General features: G+C 34.0%; 1 protein-coding gene across 1 annotated transcript; it reads right to left on the reverse strand.

The window, feature by feature from the left end:
- Positions 1–3,626: 3,626 nt before the first annotated feature.
- Positions 3,627–14,783, reverse strand: LOC126710096 (CSC1-like protein At4g02900). Its single transcript, XM_050410476.1, has 14 exons — positions 14,560–14,783; positions 12,584–12,917; positions 12,145–12,300; positions 11,307–11,442; positions 9,744–9,845; positions 9,532–9,651; positions 9,295–9,375; positions 8,094–8,434; positions 7,369–7,614; positions 6,545–6,869; positions 5,718–5,954; positions 4,502–4,699; positions 4,307–4,403; positions 3,627–4,182 (listed from the first exon to the last, which is right to left on the reverse strand). Exons 2-13 carry the CDS (start codon positions 12,892–12,894, stop codon positions 4,377–4,379), a joined length of 2,280 nt encoding a protein of 759 aa, XP_050266433.1. The 5' UTR covers positions 12,895–12,917; positions 14,560–14,783; the 3' UTR covers positions 3,627–4,182; positions 4,307–4,376.
- Between the last annotated feature and the right edge of the window lie 233 nt (positions 14,784–15,016).

Raw genomic sequence — 15,016 nt, forward strand, 5'->3', positions numbered from 1 at the left:
TTAGGATAAAAATAAAAATAAAAATTTACATGTTACTTGATATCAGACTATCAGTTACCAAGTAAAATTTTTTTCTTTCTTTTCTGACTCTTATCTCTCGTCTCTCTTGCTAGTTTCTCATTTCGGCTTTGGCAAAAGAGTATGGCACCGTCTCTTGTAGGTACATGCTTCTTCTATGCTTCCAAATCTATGCCATGGACTCATTTCTAGTTGCACACATCACTGGAAAACAGAAATATATATATATATATATATATATACACACACACACTATTTGACATATGCGGAAAAAGATGTTAGCCAATGTAGTCAAAGTTGTAACCATTGACAGGAGATTAGTGGATCTAGCTTACAGAATATATGGAATATTAGTACTTGTTTCGTTACAGATTTCCTGGACTTGTATATGAATTAGTTACATGCTTCTGTACTACGTTTCATCCTTTATGTTTTCTTTCTGAAATTGCTTCTGCATGCATTCTAATGCTCCTTTCATTCCCTTATCAAGCTCAGATGTATGTGTTCCTAACTTTCCATCAGAATTGTTGTTTCTATGTGACTTGATGTATCTTTATTTATGTATTTATTTCTCTATTCTTAAGGCTGAAAATGGTGTTCAATATTGGGTTCAACGTTCCTTAGACAGAAACACAGGATCGTGTGCATGTGTCTACTGCAGCTGTAGCCATAATGCCAGAGGTAGAGTGCATTTGGTGTGCCATTTACATCTGGGGTTTTGAATAATATTCATGTCAAATATTTTAAATTTCAAACTAGAATCTTCACTGTCAGGAAGTAGTGGGAGGGAATCAAGTTTTACTGGGTTTTTATTGTCTAGTCTAGGGGAAGGAAGAAATTTTATACTTTGAAAATTTTGCATGCAATTGCTCTTTGTTAAAATGAATTGCAAATCCTTAACAATGCCCCCATAATGTTGATACTTCATACTTGGATCCATAGTTGCTGACTGCTTTAGAAAACATTAGTCTAAGGCTGCTACAGAATCGGGATGCTTGTTCTTGTGGCTGTGATGTTGTTAATGCTGTTTGTCTTGTATTTTATTTTCTCTCATTGATGTCTATTTATTTAACTACATATATCCTTCGAGCTTATGCTAATTCTTGATTTAGGTGGATGAAGTTGAGGTGGTAAAGATATAGAACTGACAACAGGGAGGTCTGGGGGTGAATCTGCAAAATTGAAAAAATGAATATTTATATAGTGATTTGCTTTTCCTTCCATGCTTCATTTTCCATTGTAAAAACTTCTAGAACACTCTCAATAAATAAAACTCAGATTTTATTGATTAGAGAAAATGAAAACAAGCAACTGAGTTATAATACATAGCATCTAATCCTAAATATGTACCGTCTAAGCAACCAAAGAAAACAGAAAAACTAACTTCCCTATTTTGGAGGGAAAAGCAGTTACAAGAAAAATCCTATCTAAGTATTACACGTGGAGCTCAATCACTAACTGCCTTCTAACTTCCTAAACCACGTGACATCAGCTCTTCAAAGGAATGGATGAACTGTTCACAGTATGGCACTGCTTCTAACAACTTACTAGCCCAAATTGACTCTGCCACTACTGCTTGATCATTGCTCCTCTCCTCTGTAACTTGAACTTTGCTATGATGCTTTGGATTTTCCTTTTCAATTTCAACATCCATCCTCCCTCACACTGTGTGTGTGTATATATATAAGATCTTTAGAAAGCGTGTTTCAAAATATGTGAAGCATCCCATCGCATGATCATCTGCGATGGCTTGGCTCTTTGAGCTTGAGGTGTCCCCCCAACAACATTGCTTTTCCATTGTACTATTTATGATATCACCAAAAAATGCTCTTGAGTTGGATCATCATGTACAATTAAACAAGTTTTGGCTTGTATTTTGTAAGTTGAATAGAAAAATATGGAAGATTAGAGTTCGGTGGGAAGAAAAATGAACAAAAAGAGAGGGATTAGAAAATAAGTTTAGGGCTTAATTAATTAGCCCCTTCACCATAGCAGCCTATATATTTATATTGAAGTGAATGATCTCATTATAAGAATACCGTTAAACTAACATACAAATAAATATAAAATAATATTGTTAACTGTTAACTGTTCCTCTCAACCTGGAGCATACAAATCAAGCACACCCCTGCCCAGCTTGAAAAACAAATACTGGAAGGAGGCAAAAATTAACAGCTTTATAAGAATATCACCTAATTGATCATTCCAGTGAACATGGGGAGTGACAATGTGTCTCCTCATCAGTAACCTGAATGGAATGATAGTCAATCTTGATATGTTTGATGCACTCATGAAAAATAAGACCATTCACAATAAAAATGGTTCCTTGATTATCATAACACATCCACGTAGGAGTAGCCGAGTAGGAACATCAACATCAATGTCCTGAATGAGGGAATGAACCCATAACATTTCTGAACTAGTATGAACTATAGCTCTATACTCAGTTTCAACATTAAAGCGCTCAATAACATTATACTTTTCACTATGACAAATAATAAGATTACCTCAATTAAAGGATCAAATAAACTGAGATAGAAAGCTTATCAAATAGAATACCAGTCCAGTCAGTATTAAAACCAGTCACAAGAAGTAGAAGGCCCATATAGCAATCCATGGCCAAAAGCACCCTTCAGGTAACACAAGTTATGAAAAAGGTTTCATAATGAGGCTGACAGGGAGCATGTATATATTGACTAAACACAACAACGGCATAAAAAATTTCAGTACAAGTAACAATAAGATAAATCAACTTCCTAACCAAGCACCGGTATCAACTGACATCAATATATAGTTGTCCTTGCTCAAAATCAAGTTTAACAGTAGAGCCCATAGGATTATCAACAACATAAGAACCCAAGAGCTGATCAATTTCAAACAAAAGATCAAGGACATATTTCCTTTGAGTCAGAGAAATGCCAACAGAAAGCAAATCTGAACGAAATTGAGACTGGCTACTAGAGAGGTCTCTAGATGGTCAACACCATATGTTTGTGTGTGCCCTTTGACAACCAATTGTGTCTTAAGGTGCTCAACAGATCCATCAGAAAAGTACTTTACAGTGTAAACCCAACAAGGAAGAAACTCCTAGGTTTGATTCTTATAAATAGCACTCATTTCCTCTTCCATAACATGTAATCTGGAAAAAGATAAGACTTGCTTATAAGATGATGGAATTGAAATAGAGGAAATAATACCAACAAAGGAGTGCAGGTAAGGTGAAACACTGTATAAAAAACAAAATGAGCAAGTGGTTGGTAATCAAGATATAAAAGAGAAAATGAAAACTTATAATTCAAAATAGCAGAAGGCATACGATTAATGAAATGGCATGCAGTGAGAACATCACCCCAAAGCCAATTGAGAACCTGGGTATTGAACAAGGTGCAAACTTCTAACAAATAGAACTACTTTCGTTCAGCAACATCATTGTATTTAAAGGTCTGTGCATAGCTAGTTTGATGATCAGCCAAAAAAGAATTTATAAAAGATTGTGATTTATCGTAATACATTACCAAATTGAAGAATCTTAATGGGATTATCAAATTGAATAAAGATTTCTCAATAAAATTTAGAAACAATATGAGATAACTTGGATCCTTCTTTCAATAAAAACAAATGTGTCATTTGAAAATAATTGTCAACAAATATAATAAAAATAAGGAAACTCAACATAGAAGAGTGGGAATGAACATATATGTCTGTGTGTCAACATTGAAGGATCGAGACTGATGACCATGACCACAAGTTGAAAAAGAGCTATGGAAACTGACATGCTTCACATTCTAAATTAAAGACATCACTTAATGTAAGAATTGCAGACATGAGTTTGGCAAAAGACGAGTGATCTATAGAAAGAGAGTAGAAAAATCTGAGGTTTCCATTTGTTTGTGCACAATGACCTTAAAAGACCCCCAAGCTGCTTTGATGTACACTGAACAAAGTTTTCTTTAGGCCCTCCATGTCATGTGCATCTGCATATTTCATTTCCTGGCAATCCAAAAAGTTCCCCAAATCTGATTGAAATTTAAAAATGGATGCAAATTACTCTTTCTATTCCACCAGAATGCCAATTGAGAGATTCCACAACCTCAAACAGTCTTCTTAGTTCTTACACACAGGTTTCTTGGAAGAAACAATAATTCAAGCCAGCAAATAATTTCCCTGGTAAAAACAAAGCTGTCACAGAGAAGTTAGCTTTCTAGCATGCCAAAAACTCAGCACATTTTCTGCTAGAAATGATATCATTGAAATTTAAAAAAGGGAAAGTTATTGGTCAAGAGGTTACCGGAATTCTCAAGAGGCAATACCACTGTGCTTTCTATAAAGTTGTCTGTCACTTCGCACTTTATGAGCATTCATGAGGAGTGACTTTTATCATGTACCTATTCAATTATTGAAAAAAGATTATTAGAATCCCTGTGCTTATGGAATGACTATATGATTCTTTCCTAATATCTCAAAGATCAGCTTCAGAACTGACATCAAAACTGTGAATACTACTCTGACGAGAAGTCCTCTTTGTAGGAACAAGTGGATTGTTCTCTTCTTCATCAATGGCTACTGGTATATCCAACTTGCTGCCCTTGAAAACTGGGTGTATGTAAGCATCCTGAAGATAGGTTTTCAGGTTCAGGTTTGGTTCAGTAGCCCTTTCAAGCGTATCCTTCACCATGGCCTCCTGTAAAAAAATGTTATACAGAATCTTTTCAAAAAATTATGGCCAAGGAAAAAGAAACAGTGTCAGCTTCCTGTACATTTTTCATCAGTAGCTCATACTAAGGTGGTAGGCTGTACATTGTTCAAGAGACATTCTCTTTATGAGGACACCATGGGCAAACCATCAGGTATATCAGGGTAAATGGCATTTCATAAGAAATATAGTGATTTTTGAATGCATACCACCCATTCTATTTAGTATTGAAAGTACATATATGTTTCCCCTAGGTACAATGCAGAAAGTTCTATATCCATGTGTGATGTGTCTCGACATGTAAGGGTTATTTGTATGGGTTGGGATTGTGTCCAGTGCATCAATTGCTTTGGACACATGTCCAGTTTTGGACAAGTGTCCATATCCCAATGTGTCTAGTACATTGTCCATAGCTTGTGTCCAAAGCATTAGTGCACTAGACACAAGCCGTGTCCTATTTGTATAAATTGAAGTTTATTTGAGTTGGGGTAATTTGTACCTGTAATACTATGTAGAATTGTCTAAGAAGTTGTGTAGCATAAATAGTCTTGTATTTAAAACACAATGAACTCTTTTATGGGTAGTTGTGAATAGGAGGTCACATGTGGCAATCTTCCATCTATGTTCTGTATTATCACTATCTGACAAAGTACAGAAGAAGTTTGGAATACAAAACAGTTCATAGGAGGATTGGGCTTTCCTCAAACCATGACTTCTTTCCACAGCTGGTCCTAAAAAGAAAAAAACATGTGAAAGAATGCTGGTTTTGATTTTAGCATTTAATTTAATAAAAAATTATAAGAATGGTCCTTTTTGCAAATACAAAAACTTAAAGAAACCAGAATAAAGCTGACACCTCAACTTCAGGATATGTCAATGATCTCATCAAAAATCCATTACTAAAATTTTGCCATAATTTTATGAATCCACTAATCTCATAAAGATGGAAGACAAATACAGCTTAACATATAAAAATAGCTCTTCACCAAATGTCTTCCTCACTAACCTGCAATGGAAATCTCACAAAAGCAGATTCAAAACGCCCCTTGCAAAATCTATGAAACCAGAGTGTCAAAATCGGCTGTGCAATGAGACATGGTGTTGTCGATTTGTCAGCACCTGAAGCACCCAACAATCCCATATGAATAATTTGAGCTATTATCAAGCCAATAATTATGCGCCGATGAACATCTGGCCAAAAGGATGCCCCACTTTCATACTTCTGGTCATACACATTGATAATCTTGCAAAAAGAAATCGATCAGATAATGAGGTTTCTGCAGGACATTTTGTCTATTGAGTTTTACCAACTCAAGGTCCAAGAAAATTAAAATATAAATAGTGAAAATGTGCTAAAGAAAATTTACAGAACTGAAAGAACATTTCACGGCTAAGTTGTCATTGCATGTGTATCACTCATTTCAAGGTGCGTGGAATGCATAATTTAAGGGTTACACTTACAACTTGACTAATGTGGAACTGCCACATAGGGAGCCACAACATTTTCCCTTTTTTTTTTTTTTAGTAGTATGCTAGAACTCATAACATATAAAGAATTATTCTATTAGGTATGATGTTGATTGGTTAGAATAAATATAGAAATTTATGTTATAGCTTGAAACCGTAAGAGAGGCATGTCAGTTGCCAGGGGTTAAGTGAAAATAAAAATGAACTCTTAACTGCAAACATATTGCACTAACTCTCAATACACATTCATTTTATTTTTTATTTTATTTTCTCTTTTATCTTCTCCACATCCTAGCTTCTATCTGATGCATTTATACACGTGTTAAAACGTTTAATGATGACAGCCAACCCTATATCTTGATGTACCTGATGACGGAATATCAAAAAGGAAAAGGCAAAGAAGGCAACTATGAATGGAAGAAGTACGGGTGTGATGACAGAATAAACAAGCCCCAGCAAGATATACAACTGTATCCGAGGTTCAGAAGTAGCAAAGCTCAAAAAACCAGGATCCATTGCCTGCTCCCTATCTCGCTCTGTCTTAACCAAAAATGTGTTCTTAAGGTGGAATATAACTAATGGAACCATTCTGAGGATCTCTGCAGCAATCCCAGCCCATCCATCGACCATTATATAGGTGATGAAGAATGTCGCTTTCATTGGGACAGACATACCAATGGTTTTGGCAAACCTGCATGAGCAGCAGAACCTTTGATGTTGGATATTCTCATTTTCAGTAGGACAATCAGTAATGATATGGCACAAGAAAAGGAACACTAGAAAGAATCCCAGGACTTTAAAATGAAAGCATAAAGTACTCATATTTTTCAATAAATATTTTATTGTAATTAACACATTGCATCATAAATAGATCCAGATATGAATATTATGAACACAAGCATGCTCTGCAGTTTGGAGAGAGCAGGTGCTGAGTTTAGCTCTTTGGAAATTATATTCAATCACATTAATTCAGGGTAGTGTATGATTTATTTCTCTGAAAATGTTTCAAATGGAAATTGAGGATTGAAGGGATCTTCTTGACTCAAAATATTGATCTCAACTATGCTTTGCCGAACAAAATATTATATTCTGTCCTTTTCCTGTTGCGTTGATGGAAAAGACTAAAAAGTAACATAATGTACTTATTCTTAGACCATTTTTACAAATGAGCAAATAAAGGAGCAGCATACTCTCCAGCAGGGGCGTCAATAAACTGATGAAGTTGCTGAAGTGCTGTTCCTGTGACAACACTTCCAAGAAACACATTAACTAGTATGAATAGATGATATTTTTGAGCAGATCTCCTCTCCAATGATGAGAGTGATGTAAATCCTTCTATTTTGGACATAGTCATAAGAATTTTTGGAAGTACAATAAGAAATATCTTTAATGCAATGCCTGGGAGAAATCCTTGGATTACAGACTTGACAACTTTCCTGCACAAAGATTTCAAGCCTCAGTTATTAATGCACGACAATAAAATTTGATGTGCTTTTATACTGTAGGAAATAAGAAGAAGATAAAATAAGTATATTTTTCCTAAATTTCAGCATATGAATAGGAATAAAACATGTAGACATTGAAATCATTAAGTAATATGCACTTTCTCCATGTCTACATCCTACCACATTCTTTCCATAAGAAAGCCAGTTCAAACATGAACATGAATTTGTCAATATTGTTAACTTATAGTTGCAGTGTGCCCCCTAATATTAGTATAATAATAATATCATGATTCTCCTTTTAGCTTGGAAAGCTCACAATTTCGTTTGATGATGAAACCAAGAAAATAGCACAGTAAAAGCCAAGAGGTTCAGTATAGCATTTAAAAAAAATTGATTCATTCAATTCAAGAATAGAATGGGTTTGACATACTGAAAGAAGGCATTTAATAATAGAAGGAAAAGGTTCCTACTTTTCTATTAGTGGCTTCAAGAAAGGAAGAACCTTCTCAATGCCCTCAATGTTGGCCAGAGATTGAACGAACGCTATTGGTATCATAAAGAAGAAAATAAGGAAAAATAGACCAACAGCCATAAGCAATCTACGAATAGTGAGTTCAAAATATGGAATCGCAAGATTGTCCCAAAAGACATCACGTGGCTCAGGAGCCCAATCTGTCAACCAAATTGTAGGGTCTTTTGATTGCTGAGTTTGAGCACAGACAGCTGCTCCCCATCGTGTTTTGAATGAAACAAATGCTGCTGGAACTATAGCCTTGGGATCAATAATTACCCTTTCTCTTTCTACATCTTCCTGAATGAAAGTAACATTGTTAAACATCTAAAGGAGAAAAAAGAGAAACATCCTTATCAATCAGTTTCATTTTTCAGAAAAGAAGAGAAGATCCAGAGGCATCGATATGAGGACTGCATTGCCTAATATAAACAATGTATAATAATAGCTAATTATTAGCACATTCTGTTATATCATTATATGTCAAGAAGATATACAGGCATTAAGAAGGTTTAACATTATTTTATCACTTCTTATATGTCAATGTCATCCTTCTCCAAAGACAGTGTTTTCAAATAGCAAACATAATATAGCCTGAGTAACACTCTTCCACTAAAGAAAAATTGCAAATCTCTAACCTGTGTAAACAGGGACATTATTCAAACATTCTTAACACCTAGCCATTCCCAATCTCCCCCCACCAAAAAAAAAAAAAATTGTAGTTCCAATAATTTAAACCAAACTAGTAAGAAAACAAAATTTTTCCATATTTTATAGTATGATGCTGGCAAGTCTTTAATTTACTCTTAAATTTTCTTAGATGTTATCATAAAATTTTATCAGGCCTCATCATGTACTTTATGATGACAAACATACTAGCTGAGTTTGAAAAAAAGGCTGTACTTTCTACCATCAACACGGAGAATGAAGCAGACCATTAACCATGTAAACACAATCACATGAGCAAATAATGAGGTGGCAAAGCAAAGGACATAAAACAAATAATAGCAAAGCCACAGTAACAACAATAATAACAGTAAAAAAGAATAAAGTACTTACAGAAAAATAACAAGCCTACAAGAAATAGGACACTAAATGTTAAAAAAGAATCTAGAAAGATGACACTAAACCTCACTTGCCAGTGCAAAATCAAGACTTACTTCTTCACTCAACTTTGTAATCTCATCAGTGTAATGGTCAATAGCATCCACTCTACTTCCCCAAAGTCCCCAGAAACCTGTCTATATATAAATGGATGTCAGATGAACTCAAGAGTCTTAAATCACTATGAATTTATTATCATTTTCATTTTATGCAAGTAAGACAAGGGGCTCAATTAGAAAGGTGTCTAATTCAACAAGAACAAAAGCCAAATTTTACCATTCGGAGAGAAGTACCTTTATAATAGGCTTATTCACAGGATTTCTCTCGTACTTATTTTGGTAGTAGACAAGCCAGTTTTGAAAGCTATTCTTTTTTTCAACCAATTTTGCAAGTTTAACTGCATTGTGTACAACCTACAAAATTTAAAATACATGGAGCTTCATGTAACTATATGCAATTGCCTGCACCAGTCAAACTATTAACAGAATTTGATACAGTTACTCACTTGATGTGTCAGATAATGATCAGGATGATTTACACAAAAGAAATGTTCAATGTGCTCACTGACTGATTCATCCGGATCTGGGGGAACATTTCTCACAAGAACCTGCAAAAGGACTTAAGAGTAAATATTATAAACAGAAGGCTGAAATGAAATTCATATATAAGAAAATGCTAATGGGAGCAACCAATGGACACATACACATTTTTCTTCAGATATGCTAGTGGCAAGAATATAGAATGACTATTAAATTACCAATTCTTCCAAAAGTTTAAGCTATTAAGAAATGGTGAAGTTAATCATTTAGACATTATTCTAACACTCCCCTTCACGTATTGGCCCAGACTCTTCCTAAATAAATGGGCCCCAAAAAATGGAATTTTTAACTTTTATATTGGGAGGTAGAGTGGAGACAAGGTTTATACTTAGGGCCACCTGCTTTGATACATGATAAATTCTCAATTGTCCTAAAACCTTAAGCTGTTAGCAAATGGTGAATTTAATTATTTAATCATTATTCTAACAGATACCAAATTAGGAGCATCTTTGTCACCAATAAATAAATTGGCTGGCCAGCCATATGTGAAGGTATATGATGAAGTTCTCACAAAAAGTTTTGAAGTGTATGGTATACAAATGCAACATGTTAATGAAACTCTTTAATAGTTGAGATTGCATTAAACAAAATTTCACAAGGTATGGTTTAATATAGGTAAAACAAGGGCTATATACTACAAATTAATGAGCAAGTATGCGCACATGCATGAGAGAGAGTTATGTAAGTGTTTGCAAGTTGTCATGAATTCTAATTCAAATGGACCACTGAATTAAATCAGGCAAAATTATTTTTATTTTTATTTTTAATCCTGTCATTAAAATGGAGTTATATGCCATATATGCAGAAGATTGATATCTGGAACCAGAACAATGATGACAAATAATTTTTTTCTTTAAATCTTTAGATGCGTTATTAGTAGTATGTAGTCTTACGTGGAATTTTTTACTGTTTGACTGAATAATTTTTTAAAAAAAATAGACGGTATAAATTCATGGAGAGATAATATGATACAGGAAAGCAGAAAAACATTCTAATAACTTGTGAATAACTCCATTTGAATAATATGGTTTTTCACTTTTTAAAGACTGGCACTTTTTATTCATGTGTTGGGGTGTAGGTTTTCAGATAAGCCCTCAACTTTTGAAGCATTATAAAGGTAATTTAAAGAAATATTAATAAAAAGCAAGAGATTAGTTTATCTGATATCATTGTGCACAAGTGAATGTTTCTCTATAAAATTCTACATTTTCCGCAATAGATCAACATGGATAAGTCCCATAATCAGATAAAGATTGAACTTGGATTGAAGGTTTAGCATTTCCTAATATTCATCTATGATAAGAGGCTATAGTATCTCTCCTATTAATTAGTATTTCCATACATGTAATTATTCTATGAATCATAGTACTTGATTATTCGATTAATCATAATTTGCTCCTTATAGAATATGTCTACAAGCCTGAAGAAACAGAAAAAACCATAATGTAAGACAAGTTTCTAAAATTTACAGTGAATTGATCTGGACGACGACATTCAGATGCCAAAAATTCCAACCTCATAGTAGCTACTTTCTTGTATTCCTTGTAAAGAACATAAAATGTCCAAAATGAGCAGACATACGACATTACAAGATGAGCCCAAAACCTGGAAGAGAATAACACAAAATTTCTTAGCAGTATGGACCAACATTTCCAAATTGGACTACGTAAAAAATGAAAAATAAAAACAAAAAGAAACAGAAGAACATATTTTTCAAAGAAATCAACAAGACAAACTCAAGTACTCACTCACTAAATTGAGAAAACCCAAGATTATGCTAAAAATTAGGATAAGAGCTGTTAATGGTGTTTTGTACCATTCATGAGAAATCAACATTCAAGAAGGTTCCTCCAGGATACCATATTTCAATATGGAAACTTAAATTATGAACAGTTCTATGATTTCAATCTTTGATAAGTTTTTCCATTAGTAGTGACGACAAGTAGTACAAGTAATGTAGGTGTAAAGTTTGAGATATTTCAAACTATGTCAAACTTAGTAGAAATAGCATTCAAAATCATACAATTCCATTCAATTTTTAGATTTAATAGTGAAAAGAATTATGCACCTTCATTCCACTGAACCATAATGAAATTATCACTTTTAGCCCTTTGTACTTGAAGAAAAATAATGTCAAGAAAATTTAATTATCAAAAATAAGAAAACAGAAAATCTGCAAGAGAAAGAATTGTTACACAGCTTTACAAAATAACCGAAAAAAGCTTATAAGCCTATAAGAAAAAAAACATACAAATTGAGAATCTAAACTGAATATATACATGTTTGTGGAACTGAATCATTTCTCACCTTTTCGATCCTGTAGGAATATTGGATATTGAAAGCTTGTCGATATTGCTAAATGTAAGATTCTTAAACTTTGCTAAATCTAGTGTCTTCCCAGTCCAGTTTACAGGTACCAAAACCACAAGAGTAAGAATGGTTATAGGGAAAAGAATTTTCAAACTGCAAAAAAGAAAAAGAAAAAAGGGGAGTCTTTAAATTAGTTGATCCATCAAAAGTAAAGAACAAAATCAATAGGTAATAGCGCAATCATTTGTTAATATGTGTCTGTTTTAAATTGCATAACCCATCAAGAATTTAAACACACACACAAAACTAAGTCAGCTCTGTATCAGTGATAACATAATTGAAAGGAAAAAAAAGAGTAGTCACAAGGATTAGGATACCATGCACAGTGGAAAATACAGAGATACAAATTCACAGGAACTATAAACTATGGACTCACCCAAGAAGGTAGATCCTAATATATACAGCAGAATCAAGCCCTGCATGTTCAACAAGCTCAGGTTCTGGCATCTTCAATGCGGCAGGCATCCAATTCAAAAACCTCATGTACATTTTGAAGTCCAAGTTGACAAATCTGCCTAAAGCCACAGAGCTCTTTGGGCTGCTTCTTAAACCCTTGAGATACCATTTTGGGAAGTAAACTCTATCATTGACAGGTTGTAGCCGCAATATTGCAAACGCCACAAGAAATGCAAATGCAGACAGAATATTAATAGCAGCTGCAACACAAATATCTTGAAGGGTGGCCATCTGTTTCCTTGAAAATTATTGATCTGCAAGATTCAGCATAAACAAAAAAGGAACATCTCAGTTGCTAATTACCAAGGAGCTATAGTTGTGAGATATATGGTACTAAGATACCACATGTTAGATTTTCCTATCTAAAATTTATTCAACCCCAATGCCACAATGCATGTTTCAGTGAGTTTTTACTTTGATACCAAAAGTTATTATGTAAGAGTCGATATCCTCCAGGGTATATTACTCAAGTAATAATGGCAAGAGTTACTATCCAAACTCGAAACTAAAATTTTTCAAAGCTCATTTTTCCCACAACAACCAGTTACTCCAGCTTATTTCACCAAATTTTGGATTTATGCTCAGTATAGGAAAAATGCAGTACGAGGTAACACAGAAACAAGAAAATCAACAACAAAAAGGTACTGCATTATATAAATCAAGAAATCCTCTTTCTTTGGCTGGAATAGAAGGGACATAAGTTACAAATTTGCAATCTACAGTCAGAGAATATAAACTATCTTTGTCATTCCATTCACTTATAACAACCAGGACATATTGGAAATTTTGCACCAGAGAAACAGAACTATAGTAATACGACCATCATTCTTCCTTCATATGTGTGTGTGTATTATATGGTTGGTTCAAATCTTTGGAAGAAATATCATGTGATGGATTGTGGGTAAATTTTTCAAAGTCACTGAATGATAGTTGTAAGATTCTTGTAGTCATAGCTTTGTAATGTGACTTATCAAATTTATGGCAGGCCATGGCTATATATATAGAGGTAAAAATTAGGTATAATTCGGTATTGTATCTTTTGGTCCATTTGGATTGAGAGGAAAGGAGAGAGAATAGAGTAGAGCAGAGTATAATTGGTCCAAAATTAGTTTATTTTCAGTCAACTTTACTCTAAGGGCCTGTTTGGATTAAGGGGAGGGAGGGAGAGTAGAATAGAATAAAGTAAAATTGTTTCAAAATTAGCCTATTTTTAGCCAACTCTACTTTACTCCACTCCCTCTCCCTCCCCTCTCAATCCAAACAAGAGCCCTTAAATTCCCTTCAATAAAACTCAGCATTGTGTTTGCATTGACAAACAAATTACATGGTTGAATTTAATTGTCCTTTGAGTAGATACCATTTTTTTTTTCTGTATTAATCAATACAACCATCTAGTTAAATTTAATTAGAGAACCTAAGATACATCACCTAAGCAACTATACCTAAGTCTAACCCTACACGCACAAAACATGATTAAGAATTCAACCACTAGTTCTCTAATTCCTGAAAATAAAATTATGGGTAAAAGCATATGTTACATACTTGTAAAGATATTATCTTTTAACACATAAAAATACGAATATACCACATACTTAGCAAAATTCACCAGAATCAATGAAAAAAAGAAGAAGCTAGCTTGAAAATAAAAGAAAATAAAATCAGAAAACTTTGGTCCCTCTGTTTTATTATATATAGCCCTAGTTTCAAAAACATGAAAAGCCCCCACAACTTGTAAGTCTCAGCAGACTAATCTTTCTCGTTCTTATCATATTCATGCCCCCCAAAGAAAACCCATATCTTATTTTCATTCACTTTCCCACATTTTCCCTGGAAACAAACAGTATGTAAAATAAAATAAAAAAAGAGACGCAGGAGATTCTCAGGAAATAGAAATACCTGGAGATTTGGCCACCCCTGTGAATGCTCTTTTTTTTATTGGGGTGGGTGAGATTTGATTTCTTGAGAGGGATTGGATTTCGATGCATAAATAGGATATTTATTTTGGTTTTCTTTTTTTGGGAATGTGAGAGAGAGAGAGAGAGAGAGAGAGAGAGAGAGAGAGAGAGAGAGAAAGAGCAGTAGCGGTTGGAATGGCGGCAACAAGCTCGGAAGCGTGTCCATGGTTTGGTTGTTTTATGTACTCCATAACGACTAACAAATAGTACTATATTTTGAATCTTATATCATTACCAAACTGCCCTTCTGTATTCTTTGTTTGTTTAATTGTTTGATTAAACTGGAGGAGCAATTTGGAAAATTAACCAATTTACACACCATCTATGATTTGAATTTTGAAGTTTTTAAGCTCAGCCCAAGGGGAAAAAAAAGACTGTTTCTTTTATTTAATAATGAA

The sequence above is a fragment of the Quercus robur genome, chromosome 12 (genome assembly GCF_932294415.1).
Source record: "Quercus robur chromosome 12, dhQueRobu3.1, whole genome shotgun sequence".
NCBI classification, from domain to species: domain Eukaryota; kingdom Viridiplantae; phylum Streptophyta; class Magnoliopsida; order Fagales; family Fagaceae; genus Quercus; species Quercus robur.